At 51.3% G+C, this 15,169-nt stretch overlaps 2 protein-coding genes across 2 annotated transcripts; both read right to left on the minus strand.

Moving 5' to 3' along the window:
* Positions 1–255: 255 nt before the first annotated feature.
* On the minus strand, positions 256–2,088 carry EPO (erythropoietin; the record flags this gene model as incomplete). The annotated part of the gene is made up of 5 exons (XM_081052863.1): positions 256–414; positions 589–768; positions 1,033–1,119; positions 1,389–1,528; positions 1,941–2,088. The coding sequence occupies 5 exons, from the start codon at positions 2,086–2,088 to the stop codon at positions 256–258; spliced, it is 714 nt and encodes a 237-aa protein (XP_080908989.1).
* Positions 2,089–11,520: 9,432 nt separating this feature from the next.
* POP7 (POP7 homolog, ribonuclease P/MRP subunit) lies at positions 11,521–12,717 on the minus strand. Its single transcript, XM_081053724.1, has 2 exons — positions 12,448–12,717; positions 11,521–12,199 (listed from the first exon to the last, which is right to left on the minus strand). Exon 2 carries the CDS (start codon positions 12,187–12,189, stop codon positions 11,767–11,769), a length of 423 nt encoding a protein of 140 aa, XP_080909850.1. The 5' UTR covers positions 12,190–12,199; positions 12,448–12,717; the 3' UTR covers positions 11,521–11,766.
* Between the last annotated feature and the right edge of the window lie 2,452 nt (positions 12,718–15,169).

Here is a 15,169-nt window from a genome sequence, read left to right on the forward strand (position 1 = left end):
TTTAAGCCGATCTCCTCTGAATTCTTCCAGTTTCAGGGTCCCAGACTGGCCCTGTGACATCCTTAAATAAGAGTTGAGCTCTGAACAGTTCCTCTGGCCTCTGAGATGTCACCACTGGCCCTGGAGTGTCCGTGGAACAGGCTGGCACTGAGCTGAGCGCCCCTTGATGGGGGTTGGGAGTGGTGGTGTGGAAGGCGTGGCGTGGGCAGTGGTGGTGAGTGAGGTGGTGGGTGTGTCTGGGGTGGGAGCACCTGGTCACCTGTCCCCTCTCCTGCAGGCCTCCCCTGTGTACAGCTTCAGCTTTCCTCGCAGGAAATTGGAGTAGATTCGGAAAAGTTTGCACAAAGTATCAACAGTGAATGTTCGGAGTGGAGCAGGAGAGGCTGTTGCAGCTGGAAGGGCGATGGCTTCCTTCTGCCAAGGAGAGAACAGAAGGTTACTGCTCTGCCAGGGACCCTAGAGGAAGATGGGGTTTGGAATAGAACTGGAGGGGGCATGAGGAAAGCCTCAGAATTTCTTGGCAGAACCCTTCTTCCATTTTACAGAAAGGGCAAACGGTGTGAGAGAGGGTCTACTCCTCCTACACACCTGGGCTCCCAGCGCCCGAAGTAGGGAAGTGAGGCTTCGCAGACTACTGATGGCTTTGTCCACATGCAGCTGCAGGGTCTCAGATGGCTGGGAGGAGTTGGCCAATAGGGCCTGGCCCCGCAGGATGGCTTCTGAGAGCAGGGCCAGGCCCTGCCAGACGTCCACAGCCTGCTGCTCAACCTAAAGGGAACAGAGACTTGAAGGCATGCAGCCCAAGCCAGCCCCTTCCTCCCTCTCAGCAGCCCCAAGCACCTAGCTGAGCAAACAGCAGGCGTGCAATAAGATTTGTGGAGTGAATTAATGAATGAACGAATGAATGAATGAACATTCCATTCAGCCCTCATCTTTACTGCTCCTTTTCTGCTCTCTCTCTAGCATTCTCCCTCCCACCCTATCAGGCTCTCAAAATAAGACTCTCCAAGAAGAAGGAAAAAAGGAACTCACCTCCATCCTCTTCCAGGCATAGAAGTTAACCTTGGTGTCTGGGACGGTGATATTCTCATGGAAGCTGCAACCTTCCCCACAGCCCATCTGAAATGCACAACACTGTGAGTCAGGGTGCCCAAGAGCTCCTGGCCCGGCAGCCGACAGGCCATAGGTCCCAGCTTTGCCTCTTACCTAACTTACAGGTGTGGGTTAGAGGCTACCAGTTTTATCATTTTTACTGGGGGCTCTGGCTTCGCACCTCCGCCCCTCAACCAAGTGCCAGGTTGGAAGGAATCCCGCTTCCTAGATCTCGGAGGAGACCCCTGGACCCCTGAGAGGGAGTTCTGTGCAATGTCCTAGGGAGGAGGCCTCACCGTGACATTTTCAGCCTCCTTGGCCTCTAGGATGTACCTCTCCAGGACTCGGCTGTCACAGATGAGGTGTTGGGGGGCGCCCAGAACTGGGAGGCCCAGAGGAAGCAGCAAGGACAGCAGGAGCAACACGGCAGAAAATTCTAAAAAAAAAAGAGCCAGGCCGGGTGTGAGGCGGAGAGGGGAGGAGAAGGGTTGGTTTGGAGGGGCAGGTTCACACTTTCCGCTCCTCGCTGGGGCCAGTCCTCCCCCCCCCCCAACCTTCCAAGCGCTCAGGTTCTGCCTCCTTTGCCTTCATTCAATCGCTACAGTGCACACCCCACCCCCCAGCTACCGGCTCCACTTCTCGGGGCCAAACTTCAATCCTGTTGTGACAGAGGCTTTCCCTCTCGAAGATCCTGGTGGTTGCTCCAGCGCCCAGGTATCAACTACCTCCCCACCCGCATAGCAGCCCTTCTTTTCCCTAAATCCCCAAACTTCGTCCCCGTCTCCAGGTCACATGCCGCCTTTCTCAGGGACTCCCCGAGACCGGGTCCCACGTGGAGGCTGCCCCACCCCCCCTGGCCCTGCCGGGGTCCTCGGCAACTCGCGGGTCCTTGAACCCAGCCACCTCGGGGCCAACAGCCCTAGCGGCAAATCCCTTCTCAAACACCGCCCGGGGCGGGAACTCCCCGGCGGGAGAGCACTCACCGCGCACCTCCATCTCCGCGCCCTGCCCAGACGCTCAGCGACCGGGGGCTCCCCCGGCGCCCTCGTCCCGAGCCCTCATCCCGGGAAGCTCAGCAGGGCAGGGCCTCCCCACGGGCCGGAGGAGGGGGCTACCGTCCAGGGGCCGCCGAGCCGTGGGTCGGGACCAGCGAGCGCAGGGCCAGGGTCCGGGAGTACGCGAGGTGACCAGCCGGCGTTGGCCCAGGGACTGCGGCTGCGGCCGGGGGTCGGGGCTGTTATCAGCATGTGTGCGTGCGTGTGCGGGGGTGGGGGAGCCGTGTGCGTGAGGGGTCGCCGGAGGGGGGCCAGAGGGTCAGAGCAGGGGGAAGGACGCCTGGGTCGCGGGCTCGCCGGGGCGGGAGCGGTCCGCGGTAGGCACGTGTGCAGGGACGCCCGTCTGCCCGCCAGAGCCGGGGTTGCGGAGGTGTAGCTGGCTGCGCACTGGCAGGTTGGGCGGAACGCCTGCGCCTGGGAGAGGAGAGCCACTCTGAGAAAGGCTGGCGGCGTCCCGGTCTTGGGCGGGGGCTCAGAGCTGCGAGTGCCTGCGTTCCTGCGAGGCCGGGGGGTCGGAAAGCCAGTAAGGTGGCAAGGGCCAGTCAGTTGCCTTCCTTCTCACATGTTCTGTACTTGTTCTAGAACCAGTGTTGTTCACGCTGAGGAATTTGATGGGGGCACACGGAGCAAGAAATGTGGGGTGTCTTCTCTCCCCCATACACACTGCTCACTTTCTAGGACACTGAAAACCCAGGAATTTAACATTTACGGCACAAAGCACATGATACGCTGTGCAAGACACACATGCACTTTGACATCTGTTTCTTTGACCTGTGATATAGGCTAGCTTGCAAGGTAGAATTCTTACAAACTCTGAAATAGAGCTAACCCCCAGAGTGATGGCAGTTTGGATTTGCAGCTAAGCTTTTGTGGTTTCTGGAAAGCCCTGAGGCAGGGGGACAAGCTCCCCAGAGCAGGTATGCAAAGCTGGCTGATTCAAACCTCGGAAAGCAGCCTTAGCCCCTGAGCCTCAGTGTCCTTATCTGTCAAATGGGTGTGATGAAAACACCAGTCTCACCTCACACAGATTTCATAAGACAGCAAAGTCCTATAAATACAGGTGGTTATATATATTCCTTTACTCCCAACCCTATCCCATATTAGCGATATTTCATTCATGTGTTCAGTGCCTTCTTTGTGCAAGACACTTGACTACACACTTTGCAGGACAAAAAGATGTGGAGACCTAGTTCCTGCCTCCTGGAGCTTGTAGTTTACTATAGAAATAAGACGTATACATCTTTGTGTGTAACAAAGACTGGAGTGCACAGAGCTAAGCTGTAAGAGTTTGGAAGAGGGAGAACTCCTCTATCTGGGGGAATCAAGGAAGCTTTGATGAGGGAGGTGGCAGTGAGCTTAGCCTTGAAGGGTGGGTAGCAGAGATGTGAGGTGGGTGAGGGAGGCCAATTCAGCAAAGTGAAGGAGGGTCAGGTGTGTTTGGGTGGAGACTGCAGGGAAGAAAGAGGTAGAGATCAAGCCAGAGTGCTGGTTAGGGAGGGGTCAGGTTGGGGGGGGGGTCCTGGAATCCACTGAGAAATTTGGGTTTTGTTTGGAAAGAGTGGGAAATGTTCATTCATTCAAGAAATATTTGTTTCTTCAAGAAATGAATATTCATTTCATATATATATGTACACACACACACACATATATACACATACACTCTTGGCCAGAACCTGGGGATAGAGCAGTGAATACAACAGACAAGAATGCCTGCTCTGGTAGAACTGATATTCTAGTGGCGAGGCAGCCCATAAACACAAACATGAATAAAACTAGAGGGTCTCCGAAGGCAAAGAGGACTAAGAACAGGCATGGAAGGGGCCCAGGAGTGTTGGAAGAGTTTGCAGTCTTATATCAGACAGGCAGGGATGCATGCTGAGAAGGTGACCTGAACGAAGACCTCACTGAGGTGAGGGAGGGAGCCGTGGGGTGCCGGGAAGCATGATCAAAGAGATGTTCAGAAAGATGAATGGAGAGGCTGCTGTGTTTCTAGTAGAAAGTAATGAGGGCCTGACTGTCTCAGCCCCTACTCCCCTACCCTCCGCTCACCTCCAGCCTACTCTGGGGGCCCTCCCTGAACCTGGGATATCGGTCTGCATGCCCCATTATGCCTTCTCGTCCTAGCTTCCCTCCCAGCACCAGGCAGGCTCCCAGCCTTTCTTGGCCCTCAGATTCTGGTTCTGCTCCCTTCCCAGATCCCAGCTGTGGAACAAGCACACACACACTCACGTCCACACACGTCCACACATGCGTTCTGTCCTGACCCCCCACACCCCCCAGGCTCTGCTCTCCCAGTTCTCTGACTCCTGCGTCACTGCCCTGACCTGACCATGACGAGGAGACCAGGGACAGATGGGGAGGAGTGTAGACACAGCCCAGGAGAGGGAGGAGGGAAGGAGCCTCTCTGTGATGTGGGACCTGCCCCTCCCTCCCCTCTGACAGCAACTTGTCAGAGGCGCCTAGGCCCCTACCTTAGAGAAAGGAAGGAAAATAGGCCTTGAGCACAGCCCGTAAGTGCTAGGGCCTGCGGGTGCTGGCTCATCCCCTGGCTTTTGGAAAGAGCTATGATTGCAGCTTGGGTGAGAGGGTAGAGGAGAGGGTCTTGTTCCACCCCACACCAAATCTCTAAACTGTGTAATCCTGCTAAAGGGGCAGGGGCTAGTTTGGAGCCCAACTTCAACCCAGGTGCTCTTGGTTACTGCCCAGCAGTATCTGCCCTCATCAGGGGACCCTGAGGAGCAGGAAGAAATCAGGAAGCTAAGGTACCTGCAGCTCCCCCTCCAATGCCCACCCCCCCCTGCCCAGTGCCCCCTCCATCTGCCTGCTTATATTCCTCTGACATGGTGTTGACCCAGTCCTAGCACCACTGCAGGGGGCCTACTCATTGACTCCTCCAGTTAATTCCCAACTCTGTTGCTAGATGAACTTTCCCATTGAATAGCCTCTTTTGAGTCACTCCCCTGAGCAGGAGCCTGCAATGGCTCCCTGTTGCCTCAGAACTAAAACCCTCTGTGTCTGTCACCCACCTACCTCTCCAGCCTATTCCCCCACTTTGCTCATTACCTCTCCCTCCATCACTCGAGCTCAGTTAGATGGCTTGCAGCTTCCTCTCCTTTGCTCACTCCGTGCCTTCTACCCAGATCAGCCAGCCTCCCACACTCTCTTGCCTTTTCCTCAAAGCCCAAACCCAAGCATTACCTGCTCTATGAAACCTTCCCTGACCCCCAGCAGGAAGTTGTCTCCTTCCTCTGTGCTGCCATTTTTACACATCTTACATGCCTCTCAACTGTCAAGGGTGAGCACTGCACAACTCCAGGGGGTGTCATTCATGTAGACTTTGATGGGAATGGTACCCTCTGGAGTCATGTAGCACAGGTGCCCCATTAATCGGAGAAGAGAGCGAAAGACAGTGTTAACAGGTCTTGTTCACCTTAGTACCCACCAGGCACCCAGCACGTTTCCTGTTTATGGTCATCACTCATGTCTGACTTCCATTATGTCCCCAAACACTTCAGCCAGAGATTGACCTAGAGGAGGGAAGTAATCCATTCATCTTTAGAGTGGTGCTTGCTGAAGCCATGCCTGGACAACCTAGCTCCGGGATCATGGGGACTTACAAGGCCTTCCTCTACTTCCTGAGCAGGCAGCCACTGAGGCAGGGTCTGAAAAGGGACAGTTGTTACCAGAGGATGGCGGGGGTGGAGGCAGGCTGTGTTCCATGGAGTCTTCCTGGCAGCCAATTCAAATTGAAAATCCAAGGAGAAGCAAATTTACAGCCCCCCTGAGCTGTCCCAGACCCCAGGCAGCACGAAGTCCCAGCTGCCTTGAGTCGGGCTGGGGATGAGGGGGGCCTCTGGGCCTCTCCTCCCTCCTCTCCAAGCAGTGGCTTCTTGGCTTGACTTGGGAGTTCAGCCAGTGGCCCAGAAGACCTTCTGTGCTAGGAAGTGAGGTGGCCGGGGATCTTGGAGGATGGGGTGGAGGAGCGCTTCCTGACCCTGGGGGAACTGGGAAGGGAGCAAGAATGCTGGAGAAGGGATTCCTGCTGGGTAACCAAAGAAAAGTCCTGTGCAAAGGTCAATTTGGAGAAATTGAGGCAAGGCCTGTTTTCTTGGCTACAGAGTAGCCGGGAGAACCAGATCTAGGTTACTGTTCTCAGCAAGCAGCTCTGTGGCCAGGGGTCTAAAGGGGTTGTCCAGTAAACAGGGACACTAGGTTTGTGGCCTGAGCACTTAGTAGCACCTGATTTGGGCAAGTGACTTTAGCTCTGAGCCTTGTTTCTGTAGAATGGGGGTGGTGAAAGTGATTGTAATCGCTTCCCAGGGCTGTTGTGGGATTATATAATACCTGGTGGAGGGTGATCAATGAATGCTAGGTGTTATTCCTACACTGCTTTATTATCCCTGCTATTTGTCTTCACTTTGGAAACCTGGACACCAAACCTCCACCATTTTCTTTGGCCTTCCTCCAGCATCTTCCATTGTTCCCTCTGGGGAGCTAGGCACAGGTTCATGGCACCTTTTCTCTGGTATTGTAGCTGTCCCACCAAGTAGCTCACTGGAAGAAGTCATGAGAATAGTGGGGTGTGGACAGAAGTATCTCTGGGTGTACACATTGACTGCACTTTGGAGAAACTTGCCCCTGAACATAACTGAGCGAAACTGCATTATTATAGGAGTTGGAGGTGGGTTAAGACACAGATATCAAGACAAGTCTCAAATTTAGTTAATTCAAAGTGTGGGCCCAACCAGAGATTTCTTGCACCATCAGTGAGGGTCTCCAGAGAAGCCTAAAGACCTTGGACGGAATGAAGACTTTGGGCCCATCCTAGACAAGCGTTACAGGGCCACCTTCTTTGGTCACTTATCTCTTGAACCCCCAAAAGGTTTGGTCCTTGAAGCGGGGCTCCCAGAGCAATGATACCTCCACCTTGAGCTCCAGAACCAGTCTAGATTTCTATGAAAAGTGTCAGCCCACATTTCCAGCTCACAAGTATCACTGAATATTCCTAAGCTCCTTCCCTTATCACCCATCCTATATCAGAAGATGGAGCTGCTGAATTCTGGCCAATTCAGAGTAACTTTCCTATCCAAACAAAAATAATATGAGAAAGTCCTAATTGAAACAAAACACTACTGAAAATATCAATGAGAATAATGTTTTTCTCCCACGAAACGTCTTTGCACGTGTACAATTGTGAATACAAAAGTGTCATTTTGTATTGGGGTACGGGGACTTTTTAAGAATTTTGCATGGACTCTACTGAGCAGTCCTATAGGCTCTTCCTATTTGAAGGAATAGAGACCAAGAGCTACCCAAGGGAAGTTTATAGTAGCCTTAAACATACTTAAACATCCAAATCTAGCAAATTATTTACCCAAATTGTCCATGGTTCACTGAGAACTGGCGGATTACAGGAGCCTATTGTTTGACACCATAGGCATTCCCGATCTGTATATATGAGCCCTTCTGCTCATGTCTTATTTCATGAACCTGCAAATAATGTTAGTACTTTCAGGAAAGCATATTTTTCTTGCAGTAAACAACATTCATAGACTAAGTTGGACGGGACCTAGGAGATCTGGTGAAGGGGAAGTTCCACCCTCCGCTTGCATATTTCCAGCGACGAGACATTTGATGTTCTCCAAGGGAGCAGAGGCTTGTTATGGAGTAGACAGAAAGCTGTCCTTCTGCGCATCCGTCCATTCACTTGTCACTCCATTCACTTGTCGGATATTTGTTACTGGATTGGGCAATGAAATCACTTCTTCTCTTTGAGGTTACCTCATCAGTTTGATAACTAACTTCCCTGATCACCCCACCTAGAGAACAGAACAGACTTCGTAAAAAAATTAACTTTTTCTTATTACAAAAACAATAGGTGGGGCCGGCCTGGTGACTCAAGTGGTTGGAGCGCCCGTGCTCCTAACGCCGCCAAAAGCCACCGGTTCGATTTCCACATGGGCCAGTGAGCTGCACCCTCTACAGCTAAGATTGTGAACAAGGACTCTCCGTGGAGCTGGGCTGCTGTGAGCAGCCGGAGGTTGGCGTGAGCTGCTGCGGACTGCTGTGGGCTGATGAGTGCTGCCAGGAACCGCCGGCAGCCAGGGTGAGTGGCCGGCAGCCTCATGAGTGGCTGGCAGCCGGCAGCCGGCGAGAGCTGCCGTGAGCTGCTGTGAGCAGACAACCTACGACCAGCGACCGACCTCCTCAGCTGGGGGGAGTGCAAGGCTCATAATACCAGCATGGGCCAGGGAGCTGGGTCCTACACAACTAGCCTGAGAAACAACAACTTGAACCAGAGTGGCGGGGGCGGGGATAGGCGAAAGAAGGCGGGGAACCCAACAATATGTGATCATTGAAAAAGTAGAAAAGATGGCTAAACAAACAAACAAATAAAAAAACCCCATAAATTAAAAAGCACCCATAATGCCATTTGGGAGACGGAGTCTTAAGTGGCCATTTTCACAGACTTCTTTCTTGGTGGAATAAGCTTTGCCTCACTCCAAATCTCTGTGCTGCTGGACATCTGTTCCCTAAGGAACTACATTCCACACATTCTTCTAGTCCAACTTCTCCAAGGGTTCAAGGGTGTGTGGAACATACCATTTTTCCTCCAACTCTTGACCATGCACCAGGCACTCACCTGGCACATAATATGGGGACCTTCACAGGAGCATTACCAGCCTCTCCAAAACCAGTTCATGTGTCCTGAGGGCCTGTCTTCTTCCCTGTCAGGCAAGCCACAAAGCCTGACAGAACTAACTCAGCTTTGTGATTCAAACACATACAAATCACCTTCCTCCCCCTCTCCCATCTTTAGCAAGACCCCCCAAACCATTCCTTAGCAAAATGGCTCTTATGAACAAGAGCAACCCTTACTATTTATTGAGCCCTTACTAATGCCAAGACAGCTCCAAGCACTATGCAAATTATTTGTCTTTTAAGTCTATCTGTCCTGCTTCCTGTTGGACGTTAGAGGACCAATGGTTTGCACCTCTCCAGGAAGGCCTGGTGCCTAACACAAACCACTACAACTGATGGGTGCTGAGCTGTGGCTGATGAGCAAATGTCTACACCTGCCTCCAAGATAAGTTTTTGAATTCTGGCTTCTGAGGATGTTTTTGAAGTAGGAGGTTATTAGGCACTCATTGTGGGCTCTGCGGCTGTTGAGTAAAAAGAAGTGAGGGGAACTGCATTTGGACATACCTTCTGCCCCCACCACTCTCCCATTTCTCAAGTTTTGATGGAAGACACTTCAGAGAGCCAGTAGATGGGGGGCAAGGGGGAGGGTGTTGGACAGAGGCTGTTCTCAACCTCTCTTCTGACTTCCCTACAGAAAGAATGAAGTTCCCTACCCCGAGCACCACTCCTGGACTCCAGTAGATGCCCTTCCCTTCACCACCTACCTGTCCCCACACACTCAAGGGTGCGCCCCACCTTCTCTTTTCCTTCAGTGGCAATGTCTAGGGGCTGTTCATGTAAACGTGCCACTTAGCAAAGCCGCCCTGGCAAGCTGTGAGAGAACATGGAGTAGAAACAACAAACAAATAGACTGGGAGACATAGCTGCCAAAACAAACGCAAAAGGGATGCCTGCCACCACCTCAGCTGGGACCAGGCCAGGAGCACAGAGACAAGAACACATACGTGCAGGGAGACACATAGTTCCATCCAGATCCCTGACAGCTTCCCACTCTGCTACTGGGGGCTCCAGGGCAAGGGAGACTTGCAGTCAAGGTTGACAGGGGAATGGGGGGCAGTGGGTATGTGATAGGAATGTCTCCCATCATGTCTCTGCAGTCTCCTGCTTTCTAACCACGCTGAGTGACTCTCCAACCCCCAAACACGCCTTGCCTATTCATGAATCCCCTTTGTGTATACCAATCCCTCTGCCAGATATGCCCTTTCCCCTCTTTCTTGCCTGGCAAACTATTAATCCTCCAAAATCCAGGTCAAAGGTGAAATGATCTTAGACTCAGGAAGTTAGCCATTTCCTTCTCCACATTTCCATATCATGGCTATTACTTCTTATGTATCTTCTTCACTCACAAAAACTGTGTACCACCTTCCCAATTAAATGATGAGCTCCTTGAAGGCAGGGGCCATTTTATACTCATCTTTGTATCCCCAGGGCCCAACCCAGGCCTTGGCACACAATAGGTACTCAGCACGTTTAGTTATCTGAATGAGGCATTAGTCCTTCTGTAAGGAGTGTGCTTCTTGAGTTGCTGGCAGTCACTCACCCAGTTCCAAAGTCCCTCATCAATAGGAATACTCAAGCCAGAAGGGACTTTGGATAAAGAAGGCTGATTTTCAGAACCCAAACCAAACTACCTTCAAGCAAACTAGAGCAAAATTCTGTTACTAACCTTTAAATCAGACTTGCAAAATTGTGACCTCAACCAAAGTAAAAAACACAATTTACATCATAACTAGTACACGTGTGTATATACACCGTGTTTCCCCGAAAATAAGACCTAACCAGAAAATAAGACCTAGCATGCTTTTTCAGGATGACATCTTCTGAACATAAGCCCTAATGCGTCTTTTGGAGCAAACTTTAATATAAGATCTGGTCTTATTTTCAGGGAAACACGATGTACATATATATCACATATATATATATATGATATATATATATATGGTAATGTTGGCATTTTTTCAGTTATCAATGGGTGGATATACCATTTAAGTTAAACGTGTTTTTACTTGCTTTTTAAAAGGCTAAATTGATTTCAAGACCCACAAATGGGTCAACATCCACTTTGTTTATCTAGCTTGATAAACATGAGAAATCAGATCCTTCTACAAATACCTCAGAAAGATTTATTATCTGTATGCCCAGTAATTCAGAGGGGAGTTTCCTTTTCCACTAGAGCAGCCCAACCAGAAGGGTCTGAAGGGATCTGACCATAGCTGCTTAGAACAGTTTGGGCCCTGCAGGACCAGGAAGCAAACGAAGCTGTGTGTCAGTCCCTACCACAGAGCCTGACACAAAGGAGGCCCCCGTCTTTGCTTCCCTCGTCCTTAAACCCTCACCTTTCCTGTGATTGGAAACTGCCACCAGAACCTGATTTCTGAGCATACAACTATCCCAGCTGCATTCAGCAGGTGAGAGTGTACATCTTATCCATCCAGCCTGCCTCTGAGAGGACAAGAAATTTTAAAGCAAACATTGGGTTGTCAGGCTTCTGCATTATACTAGTTTGTTTTATGTTACACTGTCCATAGTACAATCTATTCTCTGTGAAGGCAGGAAATACTTGGGTTCCCTTCCTGCACCTAAATACTTGTCAAGTTTCCTACTCTCCTTTCCAGGTACGCACACTTTACACAGGGGAGAGGCAGTGGAAGTGGGGTGGCTGGGCACTAACACAACTTGATACTTTTTATTGTCTAGGACAATGGTTACAGACCACAAAGATTCAGGAAGACCCGCTGCTAGGGTCCAATAAGAGATATACTCCCCCTCTTAATTCAGTCCTTTGGGCTATGAGGCGACAGGCTTTTTCTTAAGTGGATCTGGTAGATGATCTACGACAGTACTCAGTACAAGGAGAGTCACATCTCTGCCTAGCTGTGTGAGAGTGGGTGGACAAAGTAAGCCAGTCTCATTTTAGTTACTTGGGTGTGACCCTGAAGACTCGGATGTGGATAGCAGAGTTGTTGCGGATGCGGGTCAGTGGTTCTCGCGTATCAGTCTCTGGTTCCAGCTCATCAACAAGCTCCACTGTGGAGGTGTTGGCAGCCACCTGCAAGGACCCGAAGCTACCTGCCTGCAGCTGCAGGGCAATGTTGATGGCGCGGTTGATGGCCAGGCCCAAGCCATGAATGTAGATCTCAGTGCATGCGTTCTGACCCCGTGTCCCTCCATCCAGCAGCTTTTGGCAGCGGGCCAGCTGGGCCTTAAAGTCAGTCTTCATGTTGACATAAATATCATTGGGCCTCCGGGGCAGGCGGTGAGGCAGTCGCTTCCGAAGAGTGTACTCCACCGGATCCAGCTCAGCCTCGACGGCCCCGCGGGGCTCTCGGTTTTCTGCCATGCAGCGTGCCCTAGCACGAGAAAGGGACGAGATCAACGAGGGGTGACAAGGGACTTCACTTCCTTCCCACCCATTTCCTGCCCAAAGGGTGCAGCCGGGAAGGGGTGCACTTGACGTCCCTTTTCCCTTCCAGCCTCAATCCCCGCCCACTCACCTCAAGCTCCCACAGCTTCCCCCACCCCCAGTTCTTATTCATTCATCGCCTCGCCCCAACTTCAGGCCCCTCCACCACCCCTTCCCTGGCTCTTCCGCGCCTACTCTCTCCGGTCCACCGTGGCCTCCACGCGCACGCGGCCCGCTCCCCTGCCAGGACACTCAAGCGTTGCGCTGACTGGCCCGAATTGGGGGCGTTGCCCGCGACCTTCGGGCCCCAGGAAGGGAAGAGAAGGGGCGCGCAACGAGAATGCCCGGTCACAGGCGGCTCCGCACTCCTGAAAGGACTGCAGAGTGCGCACGCGCGCCGGTCCCTCCGCCAGGCCCCTGCGACCCGCGAATCGCCTCCCAGCCTCCGTTCTCCCCGCCCCTTTCCCGAGCGATGGCACAATCGCGCGAGGTGCTTGGGTAACGCGAGGCTTCCGGGGCCGATGGAATCTACAACGTGTACGCCTCGGAGGCGGAGCGCGGAGGCAGGGGACAAGTACCAAGTCAAAGTGGGGGAGGATCTAGGAGGGTCAGCTTTCCTAGGCCAGTCCAAGTTCCTGGCCCACGGAGGGGTCCTGTGGGATGGGGGGGGGGTGTGGGGGGGCCGTGGAGGTGAAGCGACTATTCTAGGGGCGTGGAAGATGTGGGCGAGGGTCTTGTAAAGATAGCAGGGAGGGCGGCGAGTTCAGGACAACGTGATCGCGAAGGACCCTGAAGGCAAGTCCGGACTCCCGCGTCCATCGCAGTTCCTCTGGTCGGAGGAGGCGTGGCAGTTGGCAGAGCTGACCTCATGCCCAAGGTCCCTGTGGCCCACGCACGGAGGTGGGCATCGAGTGGCGAGGTCTGGCCCTCAGCGGAGGACAGCATCCTGGGACTCCCCTGCAGTTCACGGAGAGCTGCCCCTCTCCCCTGCCTCTTGCCTGATTGACCCCAGGCTTGCCCTTGGGGCCCCAAGCCGTGAGGCCCGGTTTCACTGCTCCCTGGGGGTACGCTGACCTACCCACAGCCCTCAGCTACCACTCACCACCAGTTCTCCAGCTGTGGCCAGCCACCCGGGAGCGGGCACGTGCGCCCCCTAGCGGGCAGGGCAAGGCGGCGCAGGGGTCGGGGGAGGGAGGGTCGTGGCTCCTTCAGGCCAGGTATCCTCTGCCTGGGGAGGGGCTTCTCTGTTTAGATTGGTGTAGCTTCTGGAGAGTTCTCTTCAGAAATGCGTTAGCCCTGCATTGGGGACCTCAAACTACTCTCCGCTTGACTTTTACCCATCACTCAAATGGGGATAATTCCTGTCTTGTCCCAGAGTTATGAAGCATAATCTATATAACCTTGTAAACAGGAAGCCTACACGAGTTGGTATTTTTATGGTCCCCAGACCCCTCTCTAGATGCCTAGGGTGCAGTCTATAACCTCATATAACTGGAGGTTAGAAAGAGGTCAGGTTCCTGACAATTTAAATCCCATAGTTCTTTTAGCTTCAGATTCTTAGCCACAAGTTTGGGGGCATATAGCTGGGGCTAGGAGAAAGGCTGGCTACAACCCTATACTGCCTGAGAAGTGACACCTCAGCTAAGGTTTTCTTAATTTTTTTTTTTATTATTATTGGGGAATGTTGGGGAACAGTATGTTTTTCCAGGGCCCATCAGTTCCAAGTCAAGTTGTCCTTCAATCTAGTTGTGGAGGGCGCAGCTCAGCTCTAAGTCCAGTCGCCGTTTTCAATCTTTAGTTACAGGGGGGCGCAGCCCACCATGCCATGCGGGAATTGAACGGGCAACCTTGCTAAGAGCTTGGCACTCTAACCGTTCAACTGTGCCATCCGGCCGCTCCTCAGTTGAGTTTTAATGGATAAACTGGAGTCCTTCAGGGAACCAAAGAGTATTCCGGAAACACTGAATAGTATATTTACAAGAAGGGAAGCATAATCTAAGCTTACACCTCAAGGAACTAGAAAAAGAAGAGTCAACTAAAGCCAAACCAAGAAAATGGGAGGAAATAATAAAGAGCAAAAATATCAATGAAATTGAACATAGAAAAACAACAAAGAAACTCAAAGCAAAGGCTGGCTCTTTGAAAAGATAGATAAAATTGATTTAGCAAGACTGGCAAAAAAGAGAGGACAAGAGAAAGAAGATTCAAATTGTGATTATCAGAAATGAAGGGATGGCACTAAAGATCCCGTACACTGAAAAATACTAAGAGAATAATACAGACAACTCTACATACATTAATTTGACAACTTAGGTAAAACAGACCAATTCCTAGAAAACCACAACCAAACCCAAGATGAAATAGATAATCTGAATAGTCCTGTAACTATGAAAGTAAATAATAGTCTTTTAAAAACCTTTAGAAAAAGAAATATCTAGGTCAGATGGTTTCACTGGTGAATTCTACCAGATGGAGAAATAACACAAATGCTACACAATCTTTTCCAGAAAACAGTAGGAAGGAATGTTTTCCAACCAATTTTATGAGGTCAAAACCAAAGACAATAGAAAAGAAGAAAACTACAGACTAACACCTCCCATGAATAAAGAGGCAAAAATCCTCAATAAAATGTTAGCAAATTTAATCCAGCAACATAGTAGACACTCTTTATCAACAGTTTCACCTTCTGCGGTTTTAATTAAGTGGTCAACTGTAGTATGAAAATATTACATGGAACATTTCAGAAATAATTCATAAGTTTTAAATTGCGCGCCACTATGAATAGTGTGATGAAATCTTGCCTTCCTCTTCTGTCCCTTGAGGGATGTGAATCATCCCTTTGTCCAGCATATCCACACTATATACACTATCCACCCATTAGTTACTTAGTAGCCATCTTGATTATCAAATTAGCTGT

The sequence above is a fragment of the Rhinolophus hipposideros genome (assembly GCF_964194185.1).
Source record: "Rhinolophus hipposideros genome assembly, chromosome: 7".
NCBI classification, from domain to species: Eukaryota; Metazoa; Chordata; class Mammalia; order Chiroptera; family Rhinolophidae; genus Rhinolophus; species Rhinolophus hipposideros.

Coding starts and splice junctions, on each gene's coding strand:
- POP7 (XM_081053724.1), bottom strand. CDS start 12,189: ATGGCAGAAAACCGAGAGCCCCGCGGGGCCGTCGAGGCTGAGCTGGAT.